Source organism: Chiloscyllium punctatum, chromosome 49, assembly GCF_047496795.1.
Source record: "Chiloscyllium punctatum isolate Juve2018m chromosome 49, sChiPun1.3, whole genome shotgun sequence".
Taxonomy (NCBI): domain Eukaryota; kingdom Metazoa; phylum Chordata; class Chondrichthyes; order Orectolobiformes; family Hemiscylliidae; genus Chiloscyllium; species Chiloscyllium punctatum.
In genome coordinates, this window is record NC_092787.1 from 23,708,588 (window position 1) to 23,722,012 (window position 13,425).

Consider the following 13,425-nt stretch of genomic DNA (forward strand, 5'->3'; position numbering starts at 1 on the left):
AGAGGGTGGTGCGTATGTGGAATGAGCTGCCGGAGGAGATAGTGAACGTGGATTTAAGTACAACATTTCAAAGGCATTTGGATGGGTTGAGGGGGTTATGGACCAAATGCTGGCAGATAGGACTATCTCAGTTTAGGATATCTGGTGAATAAGTTGGACTGAAGGGTCTGTTTTCATGCTGTATAATTCTATGTCTCTATGACTCTGTACAGCCAAACACCCTTGCTGATAACTCAATAAGCACTTGAATCCCTCCACAGATTTAAGTGCTTAACTGATCACTACAACTCACAAATGAGGAGGCAACAGTTTAATTCTGAAATTTGCATTTGCGAAAAGAAAGTTCTGTTTAAATCTTACCAAAAGTGATGAGAATGTTAGATTACGGTGCTGCTAAATGTGATTATGATGTTATAGATAAGAATTAGGAATACTTGCACAGAGTAGTGGTGGGAAATCTCTGGAATTATTCAAAAGGCAATTGAATATCAGACTAGCCTTGAAGTTTGACCTCGAGGACTGGCCTTAAACACACTTAGCGGTGGATTGACTCCAGAGTTACCTTTGTTTCTCTAGCTCTAACTTAAAAGGATTTCCTTAGCTATGATTTGACTTTCCCTTACAAAGCAAGGAGTATTCTGAGTTTTGTTTGCATGCCTGACTCTAGTTTCCTATTTACAAAAATGTCCACTAATTCTGCAGGTTTTGTGCATGAGTGTCTGCCTTATGGTCTTCTAATGCTGAGCTCCTGAGCATCCAATTTGACAGTCAGTTGCAGGAACACCAGCCTTGGCCTTATTCTCTGGCATTCCTGTTAACGTAAACTTTACCTTTTTAATCTTTTAAATGCCTACTCAGACGCTATCTTTTTCAACTATCTCTTAGCCTTTATACTCCAAGCCCTTATTCTGCCTTATATATTTTCTTCTTTAAAAGCTTATTTCAATAAAAGTTATATATACAACCGAGTATTTCTGTGGCGGAACTGAAGTATATTGTAATTGTTGAATTTTCTTTTACTTTCTATCATATTGTTCTAACAACAAACCACTCATCAGGGATTCATTGATCTCAAACAGTAAAATGCATTGCAGCCATTACAACAAGCCAATTGATTAGTCTGTACAGTTTGCAAACCTGCTGCAGACTAACTGGCAAGTAGGGTCACTGCAGTGTATATGCATAGCACATGAAGTCCTTTAAAAGTGGGCTTTCTTCAAACCCAGGGACACATGCAACGTCCCACTAATCTCTGCTGAAAACTGTTTGAGCCTTCAAATTTTTACATCTGCTGTATCATTATTGTTAAATCATTTGTTTCCATTTCATCCAAGTATGAATGATCTCAGAGCATTAATTCACCTTGCAAAATCATGTGAATTTGCACAAACTAATTAAAGGCAGGATTGACTTAGGTCCCAGAAGTGAAATCATGTCTACAAAGGAAAAGAAAAACCAGCACTCAGGAGGGCAGCTAACATGTGGAAGTTGGAACAAATTACTGCTGATGCTGGAATCTGCACTGAAGGCAAAAAATGCTAGAGTTCACAGCAGGTGAGGCAGCATCCATGGAGAGAAAGCAAGTTAGTGTTTTGCGTCTCAATGACTCCTCATCAGAGCTGACATGTGGAATTGCTGAGTTTGTGAATCAGTGGCTTTGATGCATTCATTAAATACACTTGATCTTGCAATATACTGACAGATACCCCAGATATACAAGGCAGACCAATCCCAGGCAAAACGGCAGGAAACAAATACAGTAGTGCCTCGACTTATGAACTTAATCCGTTCCGGGACCCGATTCGCAAACCGAAAAGTTCACGAACTGAATCAATTTTTCCCATTGCTCGGATAGCGTAAGAATGCTTTGGACAGCTGTTCACAGTGCACACGCCAAAGACTAACTGAATGAGATCACGCGGGGCCCGAGAGCTTTTTCGTTCAACAAGCTCGTAGCAAAGCAGAACAATGAAACCACGTGGTCGTACACGGGCTTTTTGCATTTGTACCTTCGTTCGTACCTTGAATTTCGTACGTATGTTGAAGCAAAATTTTACGCACAGTCCTGTTCGTAAACGGGGTCGTTTGTATGTCGAGGCGCTACTGTACTGCAGAAATTATTATGCAAAGGAGATGATGACATTTCCAGCGTGGGTGTAGTATATCATTTTCCACAGCAGGTACAGTTACAACATTTAAAAGGCATTTTGACAGGTATTAGAATATGAAGGGTTTAGAGGATCATGGACCAAACACAGGCCAGTGGAACTATTTTAGTTTGGGAAACTTGGTCAGCATGGAGGAGTTGGACCGAAAGGTCTGTTTCCGTACTGTATGACTTCATTAAAAATAGGCTGTTTAAACCTGATATCTTTGGACTAGTGTCTGATGTAACTGGGAAGGGCTGTATTTTGCTTAAAAAAAGAGGGTGGGGCAATGGCAAGTTATTCAAGAGGCAACTTGTCATTGCTGAGTCTTTTACAGGAGCCTCATTACATCCTTAATTACCCATATCTTTCTCTCACGAGGAAATCCAGTTCCTATCTTCAGGTCAAAAAAAATTGTGTTCTCATTTTTTACATTTAGAATTATGTTAGATAGACCCTTCCCACATCTACAGATGTTCAAAGACAATTTTCTTTTAACAACATTTTGGTAATGTTTTGAGGATAAGAACGGAGCTGGAATCCTTTCACATGTCACATCTGTGTTATCAAAATAAACTTCTAATTTTTCAGGGAATTTACAGCCTGTTATGATTTAAGTGTTCGGATTGTTGTCTACTATGAACCGTAAACAAGAGGAGCAATGCAATAACTTTCATTTTAGTCTATGATGAAATACCCAAAAGCACATCGGGGAGTGGGTTGGCATCAGTCACAGGGACTGAGGGATGTGAGTGAAGGGATAACATTTGAGAGAGGTTTTGCATGGGCTTTTTGAAATTGGGGACAGGCTTGAGAAAAAACAGAACTTGCTGGGAAAGCTCAACAGATCTGGCAACATCTGTGAAGAGAAATCAAAGTTAATGTTTTGGATCCGATGATTCTTCCTCAGAACAGATTTATAGCATCTGCAGTTCTTTTGATTTTTATTTTGGAAAGTGCGGCTTTTGGGCAGGAACTCCCAGGATAAAAGGCATAAATGGCCCCATCACTGAGAGCAAGTGCAAAGGGACAAAATACAAAATATTGTGGAGGTTATCCACTTTGGAAGTAAAAATAGGTCAGAGTATTATTTAAGTAGTGAAAGATTGAAGCGCATTGTTGTGCAGAGGAACTTAGGAGTGCTCGTACATGAATTGCTGAAAGTTGGTTTGCGACAGATAATCAGGAAGGCAAATGGAATATTGGCTTTCACTGCTAGAGGGCTTGAGTTTAAGAGCAGGGAGGCTGTGCTTCTATTGTACACGGTGTTGGTGAGCCCTCACCTGGAGTACTATGCGCACTTCTGCTCTCCTTACTTGAGGAAAGATAAACTGGCTTTGGAGGTGCTGCCAAGGAGGTTCACCAGGTTGATTCTGGAGATGAGGGAGTTACCCTATGAGGAGGGATTGAGCCCCTGGGACTGTACTCACTAGAATTTAGAAGAATGAGAGGGGAGCTTCTTTCATAAAATTATGAAAGGGATAGATAAAAGTTCAAAGTTTGTGAGAAGATTTGTAGCTCGGGTGCTCGTTGTCGTGGTTCTGTTCGCCGAGCTGGGAATTTGTGTTGCAGACGTTTCGTCCCCTGTCTAGGTGACATCCTCAGTGCTTGGGAGCCTCCTGTGAAGCGCTTCTGTGATGTTTCCTCCGGCATTTATAGTGGTTTGTCTCTGCCGCTTCCGGTTGTCAGTTCCAGCTGTCCGTTGCAGTGGCCGGTATATTGGGTCCAGGTCGATGTGCTTATTAATTGAATCTGTGGATGAATGCCATGCCTCTAGGAATTCCCTGGCTGTTCTCTGTTTGGCTTGTCCTATAATAGTAGTGTTGTCCCAGTCGAACTCATGTTGCTTGTCATCTGAGTGTGTGGCTACTAAGGATAGCTGGTTGTGTCGTTTTGTGGCTAGTTGGTGTTCATGGATGCTGTCTTTCATATCGGAAGTTAAACCAGATCTCTGTTTAAATGGATGTAAAGTATCCTATTGCTGCTATTCTGAAAAAGGATCCGGGGAACTCCACTGGATCCTGACCGATAGTCATCATTCAACCAGAAAAATCTGGTCACCATCTTTTGTCTGTGTGGGAGTTCCCTGTGTATAAATTGGCAGCCTCGTTCCCCTTCACTGCAGCAATAACTGTACTTCAAGTACTTTGTAAAGTAACTCCAGGATGTCCCAAGGTTGTGAGAATTGCGACATCACTGCAAGTTATTTCTTTGCAAAATGCTTTGGGATGTGTGAGAGATCTGGTGAATGCAGGACCTTTCAGTTAGCTTAAACCTGAATTTGCTTAATATTACCGAAATTGACGTTCATTAGTCCTTGAGAAGTAACCTGGGTTATCCAGTAGCCAGACATCTCTTAGACAGCAATTAAAATTTAATACAAATAAAAGGAAAAGCTCAAAAGATGTTTATAACCAGACTTAACTGACTAATCTTGATGGTGCCATAAACTCCAGAAGAAAGGGTTGAGTGGTTTTAGAAACATCAGCAGACACTTAATTATAGTGTTTCTTTTTACTTTCTTCCCAGGATCCGTGATGTGCAAATGCATAAAATAATTTATGTTCGGCTACATTAAATTCTGATCTCCCAGTGAGCTAGTCTGTACAGCAACTCCAGATATTTAACTCTGCCACACACAAGTACATACTGATTGACCTCGAGCTACAATCACCTCCTGTCAAGCTGTGAAATGCTAGTTTCACGAGATGGGTGTGAACACACTGCTTTTCACAGGTAATTTATTGCAGTGCATCTAATACAAACACTGAGAGCAATTAAGGGTTTATAGAGCAGTGAGTTACAGAAATTGTGTACAGAGAATGTGTGTACTGCTCAAAGGTTTAAGAGGCACATCACTTACCCCCAATAAAGTCATGTCTGAAAAGCAAGAGCCAGAAATCTCATAAGCCTTTATGAAACAAACAGGCAAATTTATGTTTTGCGTGGAGAACCTTCTTCAAAAGAAGTGGCCAAAATTTTTGGCAACTTCTCTCCAATTGACTATCCTACAGCTCCCCATCACCACCTCCCAGGGTAGTTAGGGATAGAGAATAAATTGTGACCCAGCCAGCAATGCTCACATCCTGTGAATAAATGTGAGAAGGATGTTGCTTTGTATGCTCAATGTTTCCAGAGGTTTTTGTTTTTATTTTGATTTTCAGTATTCGCATTAATTTACTTTTTGGTTTGTGCCTTTTCTCATGGTCCCAGCCTTGGCTCAGTGAGTAGAGTGCTTGCCGCTTGAGTTCAAAGGTTTTGTATTCAATTCCCACACCAGGAACAGGAGCACTCAAGCTAGGTTGGTACTGAAGGGTGCTATCTTTCAAATGAGTCATTCACATCTACATAATGTTGTGAAACTTGAAAGGGTTCAGAAAAGATGCACAAGGATGTTGCCAGGGTTGGAAGATTTGAGGTATAGGGAGAGGCTAAACAGGCTGGGGCTGTTCTTCCTGGACTGTTGGAGGCTGAGGGGTGTCCTTATAGAGGTTTACAAAATTATGAAGGGCATGTATAGGGTAAATAGGCAAATTCTTTTCCCTGGAGTCAGGGAGACCAGAACTAGAGGGCATAGGTTTAGGGTGAGAGGGGAAAGATAGAAAAGAGAGCTGAGGGGCAACGTTTTCACAGAGAAGGTGGTACGTGTATGGAATGAGCTGCCAGAGGAAGTGGTGGAGGCTGGTACAATTGCAACATTTAAGAGGCATCTGGATGGGTATATGAATAGGAAGGGAGGGATATGGGCCGGGTGCTGGCAGGTGGGACTAGATTGGGTTGGGATATCTGGTCGGCATGGATGGATTGGACTGAAGGGTCTATTTCCATGCTGTACATCTCTATGACTCTATGTGGACCCAAGTAATATCTAGTAACATTTCAGAGAAAAAAACAGGGCACTTTCACCATTGTGCTGGTCAATATGTATCCCTCAAACAACATTCCTTCAAATAAATTACAAAGTAGCACATCGTGTTGCTATTTGTGGGCGTCACTTGCCTGAAAAATCTTGGTGGGGTGGTGAGAGGGAGGATGATTTTGTTGTAATTCTTATCTTTGTTTTTAATCCCTCAAAATCCTTCTCCCTCCCTACTTATGTAATATTCACCAAGTCCACAACTCTGAGGTATCTGACCTCTTCTGTTTCTGAACTTTTGAAAAGCACAGTTTTAATTATTACACCATTTGATTCATGGCTTTAGCCTTGGCGCATGGGTATCCTGTGCACTCATACAAAAAGACATCAACGTTGACAATCTGGTGTCAATTAATTGTGATTAAGCTGACTGGGCAGTGAAACCTAGTGCTGCAAGGAGTACTGTGAGGCAAATGGTTAAGATATGGGTGGCTCAGTGGTTAGCATTGCTGCCTCACAATGTCATGGTCCTTGGTTTGATTCCAGCCTCGGGTGTCTGTTAGTGTGGAGTTTTCACATTCTCTACACGCGTTTCTGTGATGTGCTCTGGTTTCATCCTAGTCCAAAGATGTTCAGGTTTGCTGCCCCAGAGTATCCAGGGATGTGCAGATTTAGTGGATTAGTCATGGTGACTGCGGGGTGAAAAGGGATGGGGTGGGGGTGCTGGGTTTGGTTACATGCTCTTGAGAAGGTTGGTGCAAATTCAGTGGGCTGAATAGTCTTTTATTGCACTGTAGGAATTCTATGATTACAACAATAATTAGACTTCAAAAGCATTTCATTGGTTGTGATATGCTTTGACATGTTTAGTGGTCTTGAACTCCTCTCCATAAATGCACGTTTTGTCTTTCTGAGACTCCCAAGAGGTGGAATTAGCTCTCCTGAGCCTTTCCATCTATTACTTCTATTTTCTCCTTCAGGGCATTCCTTAAATCCCATCTCTTTGACCAAGCTTTTGGCTATCTGTCCTTAGATTATATTATACGGTTTGGATCTTGCTTTCCAACACTCCAGTGAAGTTCCTTGTGATGCTGCACTGTGTTCTAGGCACTAGATTAATCTATGTTTTTGGAGGCATAGGTAAAGCAATCCAAAGTGAAGCTTCTCCCAATGGCAAGACTAATTTAACTTAATGTATTACCACTTGATTTTGCGATAGCGTTCAATAGAACACTTTTACAACTTCTTAGCAGCTGGTAGAACCAGGTTAGCAAGTTTACATCGGTGTATATGGTATTCAGTACTGGCTTTGATAACTGTTTATCCTTCTCCTAATATTTGCTGAAGGGGTGAAATAATGGGAATGAAGTGTTTTGCCTGTTAAATGGCTGCTGATGAGTCAGTGATACAGTGTTTGCATCCGCAATCATAAAAACAAATGATAGTGAAGATCCTGGAAATAAAAATAAAGCACATTGACTTTCTGCGTGTCTCATGATTGTAGTCTTCTGCAGGCAGAGCTAAATATTAAGATACCAATCTTCAAATCTAACTCTTTGTACTATCCTTTTCAGGCAAACATTTCTGAATATCATACTGATGTTGAGCAAGAATAAAACTGAACAGCAAAGTGAGGTTAATATTAAATAATACAGGTTAGCTTTGTGCTAATCTCAGGAGAGCAGCGAATTGCAAGAAGCATTCGAGCATTACATTTAGAACTGATGAATGTACTTGATGAATCTTGGCTTTGTGTCTTTGTATCACTCTGCTTGTGTGTGTGCACGGCATAGCTGTCACGTTTTTCTGCTCCTAACTTATTTGCTTAGTTAGCTATCCAGTGTTTCAAGTGTGCTTGGCCATTGAATGAGACCATGGCTGATCTTTTTCATAAATCAGTGCCTCATGTGAAGATAATGTGTTGGAGAAGGCCATTCTGCTCCTCAAGCCTGTTCCACCATTCTCCAGGTCAGAAGTCACACAGCACCAGGTTACAGTCCAACAGATTTATTTGAAATCACAAGTTTTCGGAGCTCTACTCCTTCATCAGATGATTTAAAATAAACCTCTTGGACTGTAGTCAAGATTAGAGTGGTGCTGGAAAAGCATATCAGGTCAGGCAGCATCCGAGGAGCAGGAAAATCGACATTTCGGCAAAAGCCCTTCATCAGGATCCTTTCCTGATGAAGGGCTTTTGCCCAAAACGTTGATTTTCCTACTTCTTGGATGCTGCCTGACCTGCTGTGCTTTTCCAGCACCACTCTAATCTTGACATCTGCAGTCCTCACTTTTGCCTATTGGACTGTAACCTGGTGAGGTGTGACTTCTGACTTTGTCCACCCCCAGTTCAACACCAGGGCCTCCACATCGTGGCCACCATTTACCAAGTTAAAAATCACACAACACCAGGTTATCCTCCTGGTTTATCTGGAAGTCCAAGGTTTTGGAGCACTGTTCCTTCATCAGGTAGCTAGTCACCGTGGCTGATCTAATTGTAACTTCAAATCCACATTCCTGCCAACCTTTGATAACCTTTCACTAACTTGCTCAACAAGAATCTATCCATCTCTACCATGAAAATATTCAAGAATTCTGTGTTTGCCACATTTTCAGAAAAAGAGTTCCAAAGAACCTGAGAGAAAAAAATTCACTTTATGTTTAAATGGCTACCTCTGATTCTCAAGTAGTGGCATCTCATTCCTGATTCTCAGAAGAGGAAACAGTCTCTTCCACATCTACAGGGTCAAACACCTTACATTTTGATCAAGCTTAGTGTGATAGAGTAGGTTTTCGCCATTGGGCCATTTATTTGAGTTTGATGAAGCCTGTAGGCCTCCTGTTATCTGGGACCATGTTGAACTGGATTGGAGTGAGCAGAGTCTCATCATGATGAAACAGCTCAAATACTGGTACAGCTTCCAGGCCTAACAAGTCTGGGAAAAGGTAGAATAGTTTTCACAGATGTAGGGGGTGGCACAGCTGTCAGGAACAAAGTTATATCATTGGGAGGTGCTGCAGAATTTTCAAATCTCTTTGTGGTCGCATTCCTTTTTATCTCTGCATGCTCCTCTAGCCCCTCAAACTTCTGAGATGTTAGTGTACTTCTGATTCTGACCTTGTGCTTTCCTTTCGGGTGGTTCAGTGGTTTGCACTGCTGCCTCACAGCACCATGTTCGATTCCCACCTCGGGTCTGTGTGAAGTTTGCACATTCTCCCCGTGTCTGCATGGGTTTCCTCAGGGTGCCCTGGTTTCCTCCCACGTTCCAAAAGGTGTTTAGGTGAGGTGAATTGGACATGCTAAATTGTCCATGGTGTTAGGGGTAAATGGAGGGAAATAAGTCTGGGTGAATTACTCTTCGGAGGGTCAATGTGGACTTGTTGGGCTGCAGTGCCTGTTTCCACACTGTAGGGAATCTAATCTAAGCTAGTTTTAATGTCTCCACCATGATAGTTATATTTTCAGTTGCATGTGTCCAAGACTCTGAACTACTCTGCCTACAACTCGTTTTCTCTCTATTGTGTTTTCCTCATTCCAACCTACCTCTTTCACCAGTTGGACATCCAGCTAGTATATCCTGATCTGGCTCTGTGATATACTTTATGATGCATCTCTAAAGCAGGTCTATCTTATTGCATTAAAGATATGATTTAAATATGTTGTTGGATAGGATAAATAGACACTGTCTTTTCCCTGGGGTGAGAGTGTCCAGAACCAGAGGGCACAGGTTTAGGGAGAGAGGGGAAAGAATAAAAGGGACCGAAGGGGCAACTTTCTCACGCAGAGGGTGGTGCGTGTGTGGAATGGGCTGCCAGAGGAAGTGGTGAAGGTTAGCACAATTGCAACATTTAAAAGGCATCTGGATGGATATATGAATAGGAATGGCTTGGAGGGATATGGGCTGGGTTCTGGCAGGTGGAACTAAACTGGGTTGGGATATACAGTCGGTATGGATGAGTTGGTCCGAAGGGTCTCTTTCTATGTTGTACATCTCTACGACTCTGTTGATTTATTATGTTAAAAGTGCTGTACTAATGCCAGGAGGCTATTTTGTTGGCGACATTTCAGAAGTCCAATCCATCTTAAATTTGTACTGTGGAGAAAACTTGGAGAGTCAATGCTTAAAGAATAAGAGGCAACTTGATTGAAACATAGAAGATCCTGAAGAAACTTGACAGTGTGGGTGAAGGCACGAGGTTTCCTCTTATGGGAAAATCTAAAACTAAGGGTTATGGTTTAAAAACAAAAGGGTTCCCGATTTAAAATTGAGATTAGGCAATTTTCTTGTTTCTCTGTGAGGACCTTGAGTCTTTGGAACTCCATCCCTGAAGAGATGGAGAAAGCAGAGTACGAATCTTTTTAAGGCAGTGATAAATAGATCCTTGCTCGTTACAGACCAAAAGGTTATCAGGATGAGGCAAGGGTATGGATTTGAGGTTGCAATCAGATCAGCCATGATATTATTAAACGGTGGAGCAGGCCCAAGAGGCTGATTGGTTTACCCCTGCTTCTGATTGAAATGTTCCTGTATCCATTATTAATTATATGGCGTGCATCAAATAGGGGACCAGAGTAGTAAATCCAAACTGGTGAGGCTGCTTAATTTTTTGTTGACTGTGCAAAGAAGCTGATAAGAGACAAGTTGCAAAATGTTGGAGTGCAGGCTTTCACACATGAGTTATGGTGGAAATATCTTTAGTTCAAAAAAGTAAAGGTCATATTGTGAGCAGATTTGGGCCTTGTATATAAGGAAGATGTGCTGCCTTGGAGGGTGTCCAGAGAATCACAAGAACAATTCTGGGCTTGAAGGGCTTGTCATCTGAGGGGTAGTACTCTGGGTCTGTACTCGATGGAATTTAGAAGAATGAGGAAGAGCTTTCAATGAAAATTACAGAATACTGATAGGACTGGACAGAGTGAAGACATGGAGAAGATACTTCTACTATTAGGAGAGACCAGAAACCAAGGGCACATCATCAGAGTGAAAAGATGACCCTTTTGAACTGAGATGAGGAATTTCTTCAGCTAGAGAGTGGTTAGTCTGTGGAACCCATTGCCATAGAGGGAGGGTTGTGGAGGCCAAATCATTGGGTGGTTCTAAGACAGCCATGAGATAGGTTCTTGATTAGTAAGGAAATCAAAGGTTATGGTGAGAATGCAGTTGAATTAGGTTGTGAAACGTATTAGCCATGATCAAATGGCTGATCAGACTCAATGGGCTGAATGGCCACACTCTAATCCTATATCTTATGGTCTTGTGACAAATTAAAATGATATGTATCTGGGGGAGGGAAGACTCAAAAAAGAAAAATGAAAGCGCATTGAATAAAATTGCTTTTGCAGATTCTTGACTGAGTTGACATTTGTTCTGTCAAGGTTTTGGTCAGAGTGGTGCTGGAAAAGTACATCAGGTCAGGCAGCATCCGAGGAGCAGGAAAATCGATGTTTCGGGCAAAAGCCCTTCATCAGGAATTGCTCTGTCAATTCTGGCTGAGGATGGAGTAAAGCTAATGCATAAAAAGACTCTGCATGTTCATGGCCAATGGACGGCTCAAGGTGTTTTATAGCAATGAAACACTTTAAGAATGTTGGTGCTGTTGTAACATAAGAAACAGAGCAGCCAATTTGTTCACAGCAAATTCCCAACAAACAGTAATATGACAGTGATGCCCAAGAATGGTATTTTTATGATGCGGAATGATGAGGAGTAAGTATTGGCGACAGTGGTGGGTTTATCTCCCTTTACCTGTTCAGATTAGTGCCATTGGACATTTTGCATGCACCCAAGATGGCCTTAGTTCAGTGCCTGGTCTGGAAGACAGTACTGCTGAGAAGTGTGCAGTACAGGTCTGGATCATCAGTCTAGATTTTGTATGATGAAGCCCTGGAGTGACACTATTGCAGCTGTTCAGCAGGGTCAGGGTTAATTCCAAGAATCAAACCAAATTTAGCCTTCAGGACTCCAAATGATGTTCAAGTACATAACAAATTCCTGAAAACAGAGCACGGTGCCAATCACAGCAGAGTGCCTTGTGAATGTGTAGTTCTTTCAATGTTGCTCGTATCTAGTGCAATAACAGCCTGAGAATGTGGTATGGTACAGTGTCCCTTCTGCAAGAACCCATGTTTCAATAGTAGGGGCTCTTTCTTTGCTACAGCAGGGTTGTGTAATGTGAATGCAATGTGAGAGGAGTGATGTCTCATTTGCCATGCAGCATTCGGGATCGATGGTCCATTATACAGTAATAAACAGGAGATTGTCTGGAATGCAGTGATAACTCAATTAAACGTTGCTGTACAGTACTGCTTCTGAATTCGTTCAGCCGTGTTGCATTGCTTGTGCCAGAGCAGCTGGTTTGGAATTTGTAAATTTCCTGCTCTTTACTCCTGTCTCTTCCACACCTCCCCCCAGCCAAATCTCCTTCACTTTCAATCCTCCCACCGTTCCATAACCTTTCACGTTGTGCAAGTTTCCAACCTTGGGATGTCTCCTTGCAGATCGGTGATCGAAATGGTGAATTAACAGCCCAATTGAATGTGGCACAACTGCAGTCAGTGCTCGGCATGACCTCAACTCAGCAAGACAAGCAGTCTGCTCTCTACCATACTGACTATGAAGCACAAGGTAGGCATAACGTCTTTCTTTACAGAGAAGAAAAGCAACCAGAATGTTGTGGGCAAGCTAATTTTAATCTAAAATGCGTAATCTCAGATAAGCAGATGTTAATAATGCTCTATGAAGGATAACAGCACTAAGTATGACATGCAATGATAGTAGTGTTAAGTTGCCTTTAAGATCCCTATGTTTTTTTTTAAATTGATTTGAATGGCTGAGTTGTACCCTGTTGACACAAGGTGTTGGTTGTCTGGGTGTGATCCCGTGCTGTAATTTGTATGTTACTTTTTGCTTCATATGGTTTTTGCTTTTGGAGGATTTTTTCTGGCAAGAATTTTGTTGCGTGTAGCTAACTGAATTTGCAAAATTAGCCAGATGATGACTTGAAAAGCCAGCTTGTAATTGAAGACAAGTTTTAGTTTTTTTATGTTTTAATATTTTTGAAACTGTTAACTCATTTTGCAATCTTTTTTGTTGTAAGCCTGTCAGTTTTGATTCTAAAATCCTTCTTCGAATAATCCCAGCTTTTTCCTTTGTTGCTACTTTACTCGAGTGTTGATATGAGTTGTAATACCAAGTTTGTTTTTGTGCTTAGTTTTTTGAGGAGTAATTACACTGAACAGTGCTTTGAGTATTGACCCCTGATGAGAGAGACTTGAGGTGGAGTTACTAAACAGTCTCAACTAGTAGGTACAAGCAAATGCCTTTTAAGTTTAAAGATGATTTTTTGATGCAGGCTTTTGCCCGAAATGTCGATTTTACTGCTCCTCGGATGCTGCCTGAACTGCTGTGCTTTTCCAGCACCACT

General features: G+C 41.6%; 1 protein-coding gene across 7 annotated transcripts in view; it reads left to right on the forward strand.

Annotated features, from left to right (window-relative positions):
• Positions 1 to 13,425, forward strand: part of gpsm1b (G protein signaling modulator 1b) — a 251,508-nt gene that overhangs the window by 150,859 nt on the left and 87,224 nt on the right. For all 7 annotated transcript variants that reach the window (XM_072565870.1, XM_072565869.1, XM_072565867.1 and 4 more), the window contains one exon: positions 12,500 to 12,626. In XM_072565870.1, coding sequence (XP_072421971.1) covers positions 12,500 to 12,626 — 127 coding nt within the window. The remainder of the gene's footprint in view (positions 1 to 12,499; positions 12,627 to 13,425) is intronic.